Source organism: Talpa europaea (assembly GCF_964194135.1).
Source record: "Talpa europaea genome assembly, chromosome: 11".
Taxonomy (NCBI): domain Eukaryota; kingdom Metazoa; phylum Chordata; class Mammalia; order Eulipotyphla; family Talpidae; genus Talpa; species Talpa europaea.
In genome coordinates, this window is record NC_140078.1 from 53,694,803 (window position 1) to 53,708,135 (window position 13,333).

At 37.4% G+C, this 13,333-nt stretch overlaps 1 protein-coding gene across 2 annotated transcripts in view; it reads left to right on the top strand.

Annotated features, from left to right (window-relative positions):
* Nucleotides 1–242: 242 nt before the first annotated feature.
* MDFIC2 (MyoD family inhibitor domain containing 2) overlaps nt 243–13,333 on the top strand; it is a gene marked incomplete at both ends in the record, with an annotated part of 117,513 nt that continues 104,422 nt past the window's right edge. Inside the window, one exon of one of the 2 annotated variants that reach the window (XM_084248373.1) lies at nt 243–345. In XM_084248373.1, the coding sequence (XP_084104499.1) occupies nt 243–345 (103 nt within the window). The remainder of the gene's footprint in view (nt 346–13,333) is intronic. The other variant, XM_084248374.1, reaches the window with a different exon arrangement.

The window sequence follows — 13,333 nt, forward strand, 5'->3', positions numbered from 1 at the left end:
CAAATGGTAAGATCTTATAGCACTTTTATTGATGAAAAATGAAGCATGTAAAGTTTTCAGTGTCAATATTTTAATATACTACAAATGGATAAAATATAGCATTTAACATTAAACAGTGAACTGAAAAACTATAAAGATAAAATTTTCCTATAATATTGCAGTTGTCTCTAAATATAAAACTCAATGTTATAAATTTGGGTTCTTAATGAATTTTTTATACCACAAATTCTGTTTCTACTTAGATGTCAGAAACTGAGCTGGAAAAGATAAAAGTAAGAACAGCTGAGCATTTCGAAAATGATAAAAATAACATTTCTTGGTTAAAGGAAGGTAAGTCCTCTTGCTGTTGATTTGTTATTGATGTGAAAATTGTGCTTTGTTTATAAGCAAGAAATAGTGTGGAGAAGGAGAAAAAAATGCCTCAGCAGTTCAAATGATATTAGTGCTTTTGGTTTTATTTATTTTTTTCTTTTATATTCTCTCTTTCTTTTTTGGCCTAAGTGGTAGTTTGAAGGTCTTTAGTAGCACTGAAATGCTTCTCCTGTTACCTGTGTTGCAGTAAACAGATTATTTTGTTGGTAAAACAGTATCTATTTTCAACTCAAATACATATTATTTTTGAGGTCCTTGTTGTGCTGTAGAATATTGTCCTTTATAGCCCAGAAGACTAACTAATTTGAGGATAAGTATTTTTAAAATAAAATAATCACAGAAAGATGCATGCTGTAGGAAATAACATCTACAAATAGAATGGCCATTCACTGCAATTACAGAAGCCACCTTCCCAGGGGAGAATGCTGTCAGTGTCGGGCACAGCGTGCCTAAGATGGTTACTTGAAATACACACAAATCGATATGTTCTCTCCTATGATGAGTGCAAATTGGTGCAATTTTGAAAATATGTATAAACTCATGATTGTTTACTAGAAGTTTTGGTTTTATGACCTTTTCACTTCATGAACACTTTTAATATCTCTTTTTAAAAAAAACTGAAATGATGTTTTATATAAATATCTTGTACACCATTTCATGATCTATTGGGCTGTAAAGGGAAAATAATAATAATAATTATAATAACCCAAATAGTAATAATAACACCAACAATGTTTACTGATGATTTTGCTGAATAATCATAACACCCCTATGAAGCAGTAATTACTCCTGATTTTCAAATGAGAAAATAGAATCCCAAAGCCTAAAACTACAAATCAGGAGTGCCAAAGCTAGTATTTGATACCAGACTGTATGAGTCTAGTCTGTGATTTTAACTACCACCATATATATACACTGTGTTTCAAAGGCAAAAATGTTTAAATTACTTGTCAGAACACACTCTGTGCTCCAGAAGTTTTCCTACAGTGTTAAAAAAAATACCTCCACCTCATGTACACCCTTACATCCAACCCTGTCTTTAATCCTGCCCAACGCCACACTCATTTTAAAAATGTTTACTTTTTGAAAAAAGATCATTCCTCCAGTCTGATGGCCCAGTGACAAATTTAATTGCTACATTCACCTTGACTCGAGATTCTATTTCAGCCATGATGTTTTCTCAGAACCATTTCCTTCAAAAGCCACAGGGCTAACACATTCTCTAAGTTCCTTTTAATAAAATATCTTTCAAATAGAATCTTTTAAAACAATGTGGAAGTGAAAAATTGAATATGGGTGGGTATTTGTGTGTGTGTGTGTGTGTATCTCAAAGCTGTACAATATAGGATCCCACCTCTTCAGGTGTAAGTTAGCACACTGAACCCACCAACATGGCACTCCACCACAAACCACTGTGCCTTCTCTCTCCTTTCCTCTCCACTCCCTCCCCTCAATCTTTTATTTGTCTTTGTCCTTTTGGATTATTTTCACTTAGCATAATCTCCACTACTTCCACTGTAGAAAAAATGATGGAATAGATAGACCAGTCATTGTTTACTCAAGTTTTCCTCTTAAAAAATTGTGTCCATTCAGTACAAATTAGGCATTGAGTTTCTGTAATTTGTAAATCTAACTTCCCAGGTGACCTGTTTTATCCCATTTGGACACTTCATTTAAACTATGCTCAAATTATGTTTACTGTATTTCATAAAAGGAAATTGAGGCAGACACTATATGGTAAGCTCTTAATTGAAAATCATCAGAATGAGTTAGTTTTGGAATATAAATGTCTTTATTAATGTTAAGAAGAAGTGTGTATTGGCTTATTTTATGTGGTTTTTAAATCTCAGCTCAGAGGTTTACTAACTGTATGACGGTGCCACGCTATTTAACTCCTCGAGTCTCAGATCTCTCAGTTGGGGTCAGTAATACTTGCATTGGGGTGAGATTTCATTATTTCTGTATTTTCCCCTCTTTTTAAAGCATAATTCAAAATAATATGTTTTTAGAGAGTTTGGTTCATACTTTGAAATATCTGCAATAGGAACTGCATCATGTATTTTTTATATTTTATACAAATTGCTTTATTTGGTCTCTACAACAACTCGGCATATATAGTATTGGCCCCGCTTTAAAGAATCAACTACTGAGACACAGAAGGACTCTGGATCTTCTTCAGTCTTGCAGAGTTGTGAAGTGGCAAATTGAAAATTGAACCCGTATCTAACAATTCCAATTTATTTTTTTTCATTGCCTTAAAACACTATCACAATGATTAAAATACAGTGGGGATAACTTCCCCAACAGTTATTAATCAGTGTTTGAAATTTACCAAACTCCTTTTAAATATGAAATAGATGGTTTACAGTTGTTCAAACAAGTTTTTGCTCATGAATGACAAAGTGGTTGCCTCTCACATCAACACATCTATTGCCTCCTTCTGCAACTCCAGCTGAATGCTCCCCATTGTTAAAATGTGGGTGATCAAAGCCTTGTCTTCTTTGGACATCCTCTCTGGGGTAATCTACATATAGCAATGATCTCATTGCTTGACCTCAGAGTGAACATGAAACCCATAAAAGTTAGCCCCATCGTTTCCAAATTGAAAAAAGTGATATTCTTTTAATCTTCTCATTTTCAAACATTTGTTCAACTTATCCAGTTCAATTCAACATTTCTTAATCACTGCAATTCTGATATAAGACATGAGCATGGCAGAAAACAATTTTTAAAAATGAAAAGAAACACCACACTCAAGAAGGCTAAAAATCAAATCATTTTGCTTTTGGCTGAATGGTAAAGAAGCTCTTATTTCCTTTCTATTTTCCATAGGTGGATCACGGATTTGATGGCCTCAGAGTGGGTGTCAGCATGCTGGTTAAAACCACACCCAGAGCTGTTAGCAAAAATTAGGGTAAATAGTATTTGAAAAAATACACTGGTAGACCTGCAAACACTGATTACAAAATTATTTGATACCTATTTCAACTTCTTTCAAACCAATCAGGCAATCTTAGTACTGCCCTGAGGCAATCCTAGCCACTATTACCCACTTCTTAATTTTATTTTATTTTAAATATATTTTTATTGAGCTACCATTATTTTAAATCCTTGTTCATTTTTTTTCACAATAAAGGATTTCTCCCGGGTCTCCCTGGTGGTGCAGGTGGTTGAGCGCAGCGCTGTGAAGCTGTCCACAGCCTCTGCGGTGCGGGTTTGATCCCAGCTGGCCGCAGAGATACCCACATGGTGCAGCAGACCGCTCCTGTCTCGCCCGCTGCTCCCCGCAGCAGTGTATTTCAGTCAGTCTGCCTGTTCTGTTCCCTGCTCTGTCTCGGGTGAATCCTCTCACCCTCCCGCACATCTGGCCTGTACCCCGGTTCTTATATAAATAAATATTTAAAAAAAAAAGGATTTCTCCCTCAGGTGTGGTCATCATGGTTCTCCCAACACAAAATCACCCATAATCCTCCACCTTAGTTGGTGGAGCTCACCCCCCTCCATTTTGTCCCTCCTTCTTCCCTCACCCCTCTTCCTACCCACTCAGATGTTATGGATCTGTGGTCAGCTTTGGAGGGTTGATTTTAAAGTTCGTCTTTTCTGATCCTCTGAATTTCGGCAGAGTCTGTTGTAACTTCTCCTATTTCATCTGTGATCCCATTTATTTTAGTTTTTTTTTTCCTGTTCCTCTTAATGAACCTATCTAGAGTTTTGTCTGTCTTGTTAATTTTTCCAAAGAACCAGCTTTTTTTAAAAAAAAGATTTATTTATTTATTTATACAAGAACCAGTGTACAGGCCACATTCGCAGGAGGGGAGAGGATTCACCAGAGCCAGAGCGGGGAACAGAACAGGCAGACTGATGAAATACACTGCTGAGGGGAGGCGCAGGTGGGACTGGAGAGGTCTGCCGCGCCATGTGGCACCCTCGTCAGTGGCCAGGGATCAAACCAGTGCTGCAGAGGCTGCGAAGAGCCTCACAGTGCTGTGTGCTACTGCCTGTGCCACCAGGGGAGGCCCCAAAGAAACAGCTTTTGAATTCATTGATCTTCTAGACTTTTTAATATCTACTTTTTTACTTCTGCTCTAATTTTTATTGTTTTCTTCTTTCTGCTGGCTTTTGCTTTTTTTTTTGTGGTTGTTCTTTTTCTAGTTCCTTGAGTTGAGAGACAAGGTTGTTTATTTGGGCTCTTTCTAGTTTATCAATGCAGGCCTGTATTTATATATATTTTCCTACTATATTGCTTTTTGCTTTTTTGGAGGGTTTTCTCCTCTTTATCATTTCCTCGAAATATTTTTGTTTTTTTTTTCTTTGATTCCCTCGCTAACTCAGTTGTCATCAGTAGTGTGTTTTTCCATTTCCATATATTAGAGTATTTCCTCATTTTCTTTTTGTAGTTAATTTTTAGTTTGGTGTCTTTATAGTCAGAGAAGATACTTGATATGCTTTCAATCTTATTGAATTTCTTTATACTTTAGACCCAGTATGTGGTCAATCCTGAAGAATGACATATGTGTGCCTACTAAAAAATGTGTATTCAGATTTTTTGGGGTGTAGTGTCCTTTAAATGTCTATTAAAACCTCTATGGGCTAGTTCTTTGTTTAGGATGATTGTGTCCTTATTTGTTTTCTGTCTTGAGAATGGGATATTGGCCTATTGGTGAGAATGGGATATTGAATTATCTAAAGCCCTATGTATTTCCCCAAAGTCTTTTTAGAGATTTGATAGTAATTGTCTGATGTATTTTGGTGCTCCTTCATTTGGTGAGTATAGATTGATGAGTATTTTTTTTATTATTATTTTTTTAAGATTTATTTATTTATGCATACAAGAGCTGGGGTACAGGCCAGAGATGTGGGGGGTGAGAGGATTCACCAGAGAAAGAGTCAACAGAACAGGCAGACTGTCTGAAATGCACTGCTGAGGGGAGCAGTGGGCAAGAAAGGAGAGGTCTGCTTTGCCATGTGGGTTGCTCCTGGGCTGGCCAGAGATCAAGCTCGTGCTGCAGAGGCTGTGGATTGCTTCACAGTGAGGTGCTTAACCCCTTGCGCCACCAGGGAGGCCCAGCATTAAATTTTGTAATTGTATCATTTCCTTAATTGTTATGTAGTGTCCATCCCTGTCTCCTCTTATATGTTTAAGCTGGGAGTTTATTTTATCTGACATAAGTATAGCTGTCCCAGCATTCCCTTGGGTGTTATTTGCTTGTAGAATTGTTTTCTACCCCTTTACTTTCAGTCTGTGTTTATCCTTAGAATTTAGGTGTTTTACTGAAGAGAGTAGAAGGTTGGATTTTGTTTCCTAATCCAATTTGATACTCTGTGTCTTTTTATTGGTGAGTTAATTTCATTGACATTTAGAGTGATTGTTTATATATGAGGGTCTGTTACTGCCATTTTCCCCCTTTGTTTTGTGGTTCTGTTTAACTGTTTTTCAGATCTTTGTGTTTACCCCTCTCTTTGGTTTAAATAATAAAGTCCCTTTTAATATTTCTTGGATGGGGTGTTTAGTGATTGTAAACTCCCCAAGATTCTGTTTGTCTTAGAAGATCTTTATTTCTTTATCTTATCTGAAGGAGAGTTTGCAGGATAGAGAATTTTGGCTGGAAGCTTTTATTTTGCAGTATTTTGGATATATCATTCTATTGTCCTCTTGCCCTAGTGCTTCTTCAGAGAAGTCTGATGTTAGCCTAATCATGTTTCCCATAGAGGTTATCTGTTTTTGCCTCCTCATGTGTTTCATTATTTTTTTCTTATCTTGGACTCTTTGTGTTCTCTTAACTTTGATATTTCTGAGTTCAGTTCCTTCTTCACATGTGGGAAGTTTTCTTCCATTATTTCTTAAAATAATTTTTCAGTTTCTGTGTTTCTCTCTTCTTCTGTAATGATTATAATCCTCTATTTCCTTTCCTCATGATGTCAGATAATTCTCAAAGAGTTGCTTCATTTTTTTCCTCTTTGTATCTCTCTTTTTCTATTTTGTTTTTCTCCTTTTCATCCTCAAGATTATTCATTCATTTTTCCATTTGGTTTACTTTACTTCTCTGGGTTTCTCCAGAATTTTTCACCTCCTCCATTGTTCTTTCTGCATCCTGCAATTCCATTATTTTATTGTTTGAGGTTTCAGTTTCAATCTTCCGTCCCTTGATTTTGTTCCTCATAGTATTAATTTGTTTTTCTGAGTCTTTCAAATCTCTGAACTGTTTTTCTGAGTTTTCCTAGTATTGTTCTGACATAAATTTTCTTAATTATGACAATTTTGAATTCTGTGTCTGATAGATTAAAAAGCCCCATATCTTTATGGATCATTCTGGAATTTTATTTTCTCTCTGTGGTGTATTGGTCCCCTGAGGCCTTTCTTAGCCATTTATATTTTTATTCACCCCCAAAATTTGTTTTGAGTTTGCTGTGCTGAATTTGGGGCTTGTGTTGTGGCTTTCATTCTCTCCTGCTATTCTAAGCACTTACTGATTTGTGGGCATGCAGTTGGGGCCTTATGGGCCTGGAGTGGGGCTGGTAGCAACTGGAGTTGATCTTCCTGTCACCAGGCCAATGGGGTGCTTACCCAGAGGCTGACTTTATCAACCTTCCACTTCTCAAATTTCAAGTTGATCAAGTTCCTCCTTTGAACTTAAGGAATTCAATAAGACATTGGTGATGTCCAGGAATAAATAACTAGGTGCAAGAAAGGTGATTTTTGAAGTAATAGGTCAGGGGCCATACTTGGAGAAATCCTGCTTTATGATAGTCAGAGAAACAAAAAGTGATTTTTAAACATGCACAAGACAAGAAGAGTTACGTCCTATGACTGTGGGCCAAGATGATGTGAAAGAACCACTCTTGAAGGTGTTCACTCATTATTAGGGACAGGAAAAGTGAATGCTGGGAATAATGATGTCAGAAGTTGGCAAATACTAGAAATTGCCATGCTTGCTATAGTTATCTGTGTTTGAATTCAGCCCAAATGAAGAGGGAAAGCAAACTGAATTCTGTCCATTTATTAAATAGTTGGACATGGCTTCTGGGTTGTCACTGCATGTCTGAGGGCAGGACTTAACATAATGAAGAGTGACTTGGGCATATGAATCTGTAATGTGTGTAGAGTAGAAAGGGCAGGTAGGGGAAAGGTTAAGGCAGCTGCCCTGACGTGAGGAAAGGAAGAACACAAGACGTAGATAAAATCATAATAAGCAGAGAAAGAAAATAGGTCCAAATGTGAAAAACTTTATGAAGGAAAAATTGATATAGCTTAGAAATTGGGGGGAAATTACAGGTAGAATAAGATGGCATGTAATACCCCATTAAGCCAGGGAGCATTCTGGGTAAGCATTTCAGTGCTTGCAACTACACCATTTGATACGGAAGAGAAACATCAAAATGAAGGGATGGAAGCCTTTAAATTGTTGCCATTTGCAGTTTAAAATCACAGCGTCACCAGTGTTTGAACTGCATACAATTTCTTACGATTTCTGATTTTTCAGGAAAAGCAGGAAATCTGAATTTCTCTGTTAAATCTCCTGATTTCTAAAGGTTAAGTAAAAGTAACAACAAAAGTGATAGTAAAACACCAGTCAGGACAAATTAAAAAAGATTTTCTGAATCTATTTTAGTATACAGGTTGCCAGTTTTTAACTTCTGGTAACTTCTGTCCCAGAAACTTGTATCTATTAACAAAATATACTACAAATTTCTGGAAATATCTTCCATAAATATTGTTCATTGGCACAGATACACACATACACTTATATGTATGTGCAGAATCAAGACAATTTCTTGACTTTAAAAGTGTGAAATTAAAAACACTGAAATAAAACTTTTTGTTATTCAAAAGACTAACTATCTGTAATTGTATCAGTGAGGGCTTTTTTTTTAAGATTTATTTATTTATTTATTTATTTATTTATTTATTTATTTATTTATACAAGCACTGGGTACAGTCAGAAGTGCAGGAGGGTGAGAGAATTCACCAGAGCCAGAGCGGGGAGCAGAACAGGCAGAAGGACCGAAGTACACTGCTGAGGGGAGCAGCGGGCGGCAGGAGAGGTCTGCGCGCCATGTGGGACCCTCGCCCAGTGGCCGGTGATCGAACGGGCACTGCAGAGGCTGTGGGCAGCTTTGCAGCCCAGCGCTCAACCACTGCGCCGCCGGGGAGGCCCTGAGGGCTTTTCTTTTTGAGTGCAATAAATAGAAATGAAACAGGAGCCCTGGAGCTACTGTTACTGTGGGGTATGGCCAGGTTTGAGGATGGGCTTTAGCCAGAGCTGATATTCGACAGGAGGCCTGGAGAGAGACCCCAGGCACATGTAGCCTGTGGTGGGGCAGTCCCAAGCTCCTGCAGCACTGGCCTGGACTGTGCTGTGCAAATCCCAAGCCAGTCTGGCAGGCTCCTGCAATGGCAGTGGTGGAAACTGCTCTGCTGCGCTCAGCATAGATCAGGTCTGGACAACCATTAGAGGTTTTACTTTTAAATACCATACCAGAATTATAAATGGACTGATGAGGTTGAAGTTCCCACCAGTGCCATTCAAGGTTTGTGAAACCATTCAGGATTGTAAACAAACCAATAAGAATCAAGCTTAACTAGTACCAAACGACCAGACTTGCACACAGACAAATCAGACTTGAAAGGTGGCACCCTGAAGTAGGTATCAACCAGAGTTTTGAAGGGCTTGGAACCCATTCATCAGATGGCTTCAACCAGATTTGTCAGGACTCTGATCACCACTTCAAATTGCAGCCTGACTTCCACTGCTTTGTCGGTTGTCTCTAAAAGAGCTTTCTGCTGTTGGCTTATGCCAACAGCTCTCTAAGAGCTACATCACTGGTGCCTCTGGCACCATTGCCTGCTGGCCAGTGACCTGTGTCTGGCCATGTCTTAAGAGTTGTGCACTGCTTCTGATCCTCCAGCACTGCCTGCTAGTGCTATCACCTGTGGCACTGCCCCATCTGGTGTTTGGTACTGTCTGGCCAGGCCTCCAGATAGGTGTTCTTGGCTGCTGTGGTGCCACCTCAACAGCACCCCCTGTGATCATTTCCAGTTGCCACAATGAGTTGGATCCTGATCTACCACTTACTATGTGCCACCAGCCCCAGGCTCTCATAAAAGGCATAATGTAATCTAGTACAAGCATCCTTTGGTTTGGACTACTGGACACTATGGACAATATCTGGGGTAGGTGAGCTGCCCATTTGTGACCCTAGGAATTGTTTCCTTTTTCCAATTTCTCCACTGTTAATTAACCCTATTGTTGCACCATGAGCCTGAGTGCTTTCTTGCATTATGAGCACACAGGTGAGAACCCACAAATAGTGACCTGTCCCCCAAACCTTTGCCCTATTTTAGAAGGAAGAACAAACTGTTCTCAAAAGTGCCCTGAAAGTATCAAAGCATATATTTATAATCAAGCCAGGTGTTGACTTTATTTAATAACTGCTAAATTAGTGTTGGGGGGAATAAAAAGATAATTGGAAAATTCATACTTAGAGAAACGATCTGATTAAATGAAAGAGGGGAGGGAGGTTTGAACAATGTCTCTCTTTTCATAAATGCCAGGAAAGCACAGAAGGTAAGAATTCTGTAGTTATTCTGAACTAGAGGTATCTCCTTTTCTATAACCAGTCACCTGGTAACTATCGTTTTTGGTGATTTTAAAATCATTTAGATACATTTCAGAGGGTATGACCCTAAACTTATTTAGTATTGATGTAGAGGAGTTAGGTTATCTTGTTACCTTCAGTACATTGATTATTGTATTGCTCTTAGAGAATAGTTTAGAGGTGTCACAATTCATATTTCAAAATTCCTATTCTCAATATAATGCAAAAGCACTAATTTATAATTCAAAAATTCCTTATCATTCCTGACCAATGTTTGTTTGCAAATGAAATGTAAAAAGTGAGACTCTTACCCACATTTATTGACATTCATAAATCCTTGAACTTCCCTTAATTCTAAGATAATTTACCTCATTTGCTCAAAAACTAATTTCAGATCATGAATATTCAAACATTTCTGAAATAAATATTTCATTCAATTCAGCAAGCATTTGATGAGGCTCCTTTTGAAATCACTGACAACATGTTGGACAAAACTACAAAGATGCCAAAAATGAAAATGCCACTATTCCTACCCTCAAGGAACTCATGTATTTAAGTGCTTTATTATGACATATTTGTTGTGCTAATTCTCTCACTCTGATAATTCTCATTTTTAAAGGGAATATTGTTTTGTGTCTAGCTTAAAAATGAAGCAACACTGATGCATATTTTAAATTGTTAATTCCCACAAATAACTTATATCAGGATTCCTTTTACTATGCACACACATACACAAACATAGATTCATGACCTCTTAATTTTAATTAACTTGTGAAAATGTTACGTAATAACCAAATGAAAATTAGGAAAAAGTAACAGTCAAGTAGAATTTTTATTTTTAAATGTAGCTTAAAGGAGAAAATGGATGTAAAATTATGGTCTTGTGAGTCACATGAATATGTAAAACAGTAACCAGATATTTCTCAATGACAATTGTCTTGAAGATTGGAAACAAGGCGATGCTCTAGAAATTGGTGTAGAATTATTTTTTAAATTAGTGGTAAAGAACTTCTGAGGTTGGGGGGGGGCTGCCCTCATGGCCTAGGAGTTGAGTCTCATCACCACTGCAAAGGTCCACCATGATAGTCAGAGTTCCATCACCGGCCAGAGAGATAACCCACATATGGTACCACAGAACTCTCCTGTCTTGCCCACTTCTCCCCTCAGCAGTGTATTTCAGTAGATTTGCCTGTTCTGTTCCCCACTCTGTCTCTGGTGAATGTTCTCACACACACCCCTTGCACTGCACCTCTGGCCTGCACCCCGGTTCTTCTACACAAAAATAAGTAAATAAAAAAATAGAATATTTTAAAAAATAGAAGCTCTTAGGGATTTTTGAGCTTAAACTTAAATGACAAGTAAGACTTATCAGTGCAAAAAATCTCAGGAGAGTTTTCCAATGGGAGCATGTACAAAAAGAATGTAGCTTGATTTTTAATTTTTTAATTTTATATATTTTTACATCATTTTTCATTTTTGCACAATGTATGCATTTTCATCTTGGTTATAGAATTAAAAAAAAAGAATGTGGCTTGAAATGCCTTGACAAGTAGGAAGTTAAAAAGGAAAAAAGACAGGAAGGATGGGAGGGAGGGAAGTAGGAATGGAAGGAAGGAAAGGGTGAGGGAAAGAGGAAGGAAAGAAGGAGAAAATGGAAGAGAAGGGAGAAAAAAGTAAATAAAGATTGGAGAGAGCAAAAGGAAAGTGCTTAAGTTGGAAATTATGTAAGACCTTGCTGGCGAACCGTCAGGAATCTGGATTTTTTTTTCCTAATGTAATTAGAAGCCTCTGGGAACCGTAAGCAAGGGAATGAAAGCAATTGCTTATACGAGGTTAAAAAGTTAAGCAGAAATAGAATATATAGCAATTGACTGAGCAAAAGATTACTGGGATTGGAAAGAAATATAAATGTGAAAGAGGAAGAATAGGATTTGGGTCTATTTGTACAGCCAACAGAACTGATTGGTGCATTGGTGTGAGGCAAAAGCAAGGAATGAGTGAAGGTTGACTTCTGCCTTGAGGATCTGCATGATAGCAATGCAAATGCAGAACAACAAAAAAGAAACTGACCAAAGGTGGGATAATCAGGTGATCATGGTCAGGCGAAATGTAAAATGCCTACAAGGCATTCCCAAGAAGAATTGGGGATAAGATATAAATTGCTCTACTCTGAGTAATGCTGACAGAAAAAAAAAAAAATCTACCTGAGATTTTGCTTGACCTGAAGATTAAGACAATATCTGTTGATGGGTAGAGAAAAGGAAATAAAATTTCAGGTGTACAAGATACACAGGACTGTGGCAGGAAAAGATACATTATGATGCCATAAGTAAATGAAAACAAGAGTGGCTGGAGGAAGGGAGGAGCACAGGGGACTGAGGTGATGGTGCACAGGTGCACTGGGGAAGGAAACTATGGGGACTACACCTGAGGGGGTGGGGGGGGGAGCAAATATTGTTTAAAAATGAACAATGATGTGAAAAAATAAAAAAATAATAATACAAAAAGAAGAGTGGCTGGAGTATCTAGATCCAAAGGAACGTTTATATTTGATGATTGTGGAGAATTTGGTTGAAAATAGAGTCTAGAACTTTTCATAGACTGAAGTCAGCATTCTGGAATCCAATAAACATATGCCTACTAAGAACATGTTCTATATTTATTGAATTGTTCTATATTGTATTGTAATGTTCTATATTGTATCAAAAGATGACACATCACTTTTAAGATTTGGCAACGAGAAATTAGAGCTTTGATAGTATGTATTGGTCAGTGTTTTCCAGAAATATCAAATCAGTAGAATAGATGACAGTGATACATGATAGGCAGATAGATAGATAGATAGATAGATAGATAGATAGATAGATAGATAGATAGATAATGAGGGAGTCTGAGAGTCCCTCTGCTGTAAGCAAACTAGGGGCTCAGGAATACCAGTTCAAGTCCAAAGTTCTGAGAAACAAGAAAATCAATAGTAAAAGTACTAGTCTAATTAAAAAGTTCTGAGAATCAGGATACTAATGTCCATGGGCAGAAAAAATGGATGTCCTAGCTGAAGTGGAGAAAATAAATTTGCCTCTCTTCTGCCTTTTCATTCTATTTAGCACCAAAGGAATTACATGATGGTTAGCCACTTTGGGTGGGGGACAATTTTCTTTGCCTCAATGTAATAATTCAAATGTTAACCTCTTCCAGAAAAACTCTCACAGACACATCCAGAAATAATGTTTTACCAGCTATCTGGATATCATTTAGCCTAGTCATGTTCACACATAAAATTAACTATAACATAGTTCTTGAGAGGACATTGACAGGCATTGATTATAGCTGAATATATGAAAAGATAAATATATTGGGAGACTTA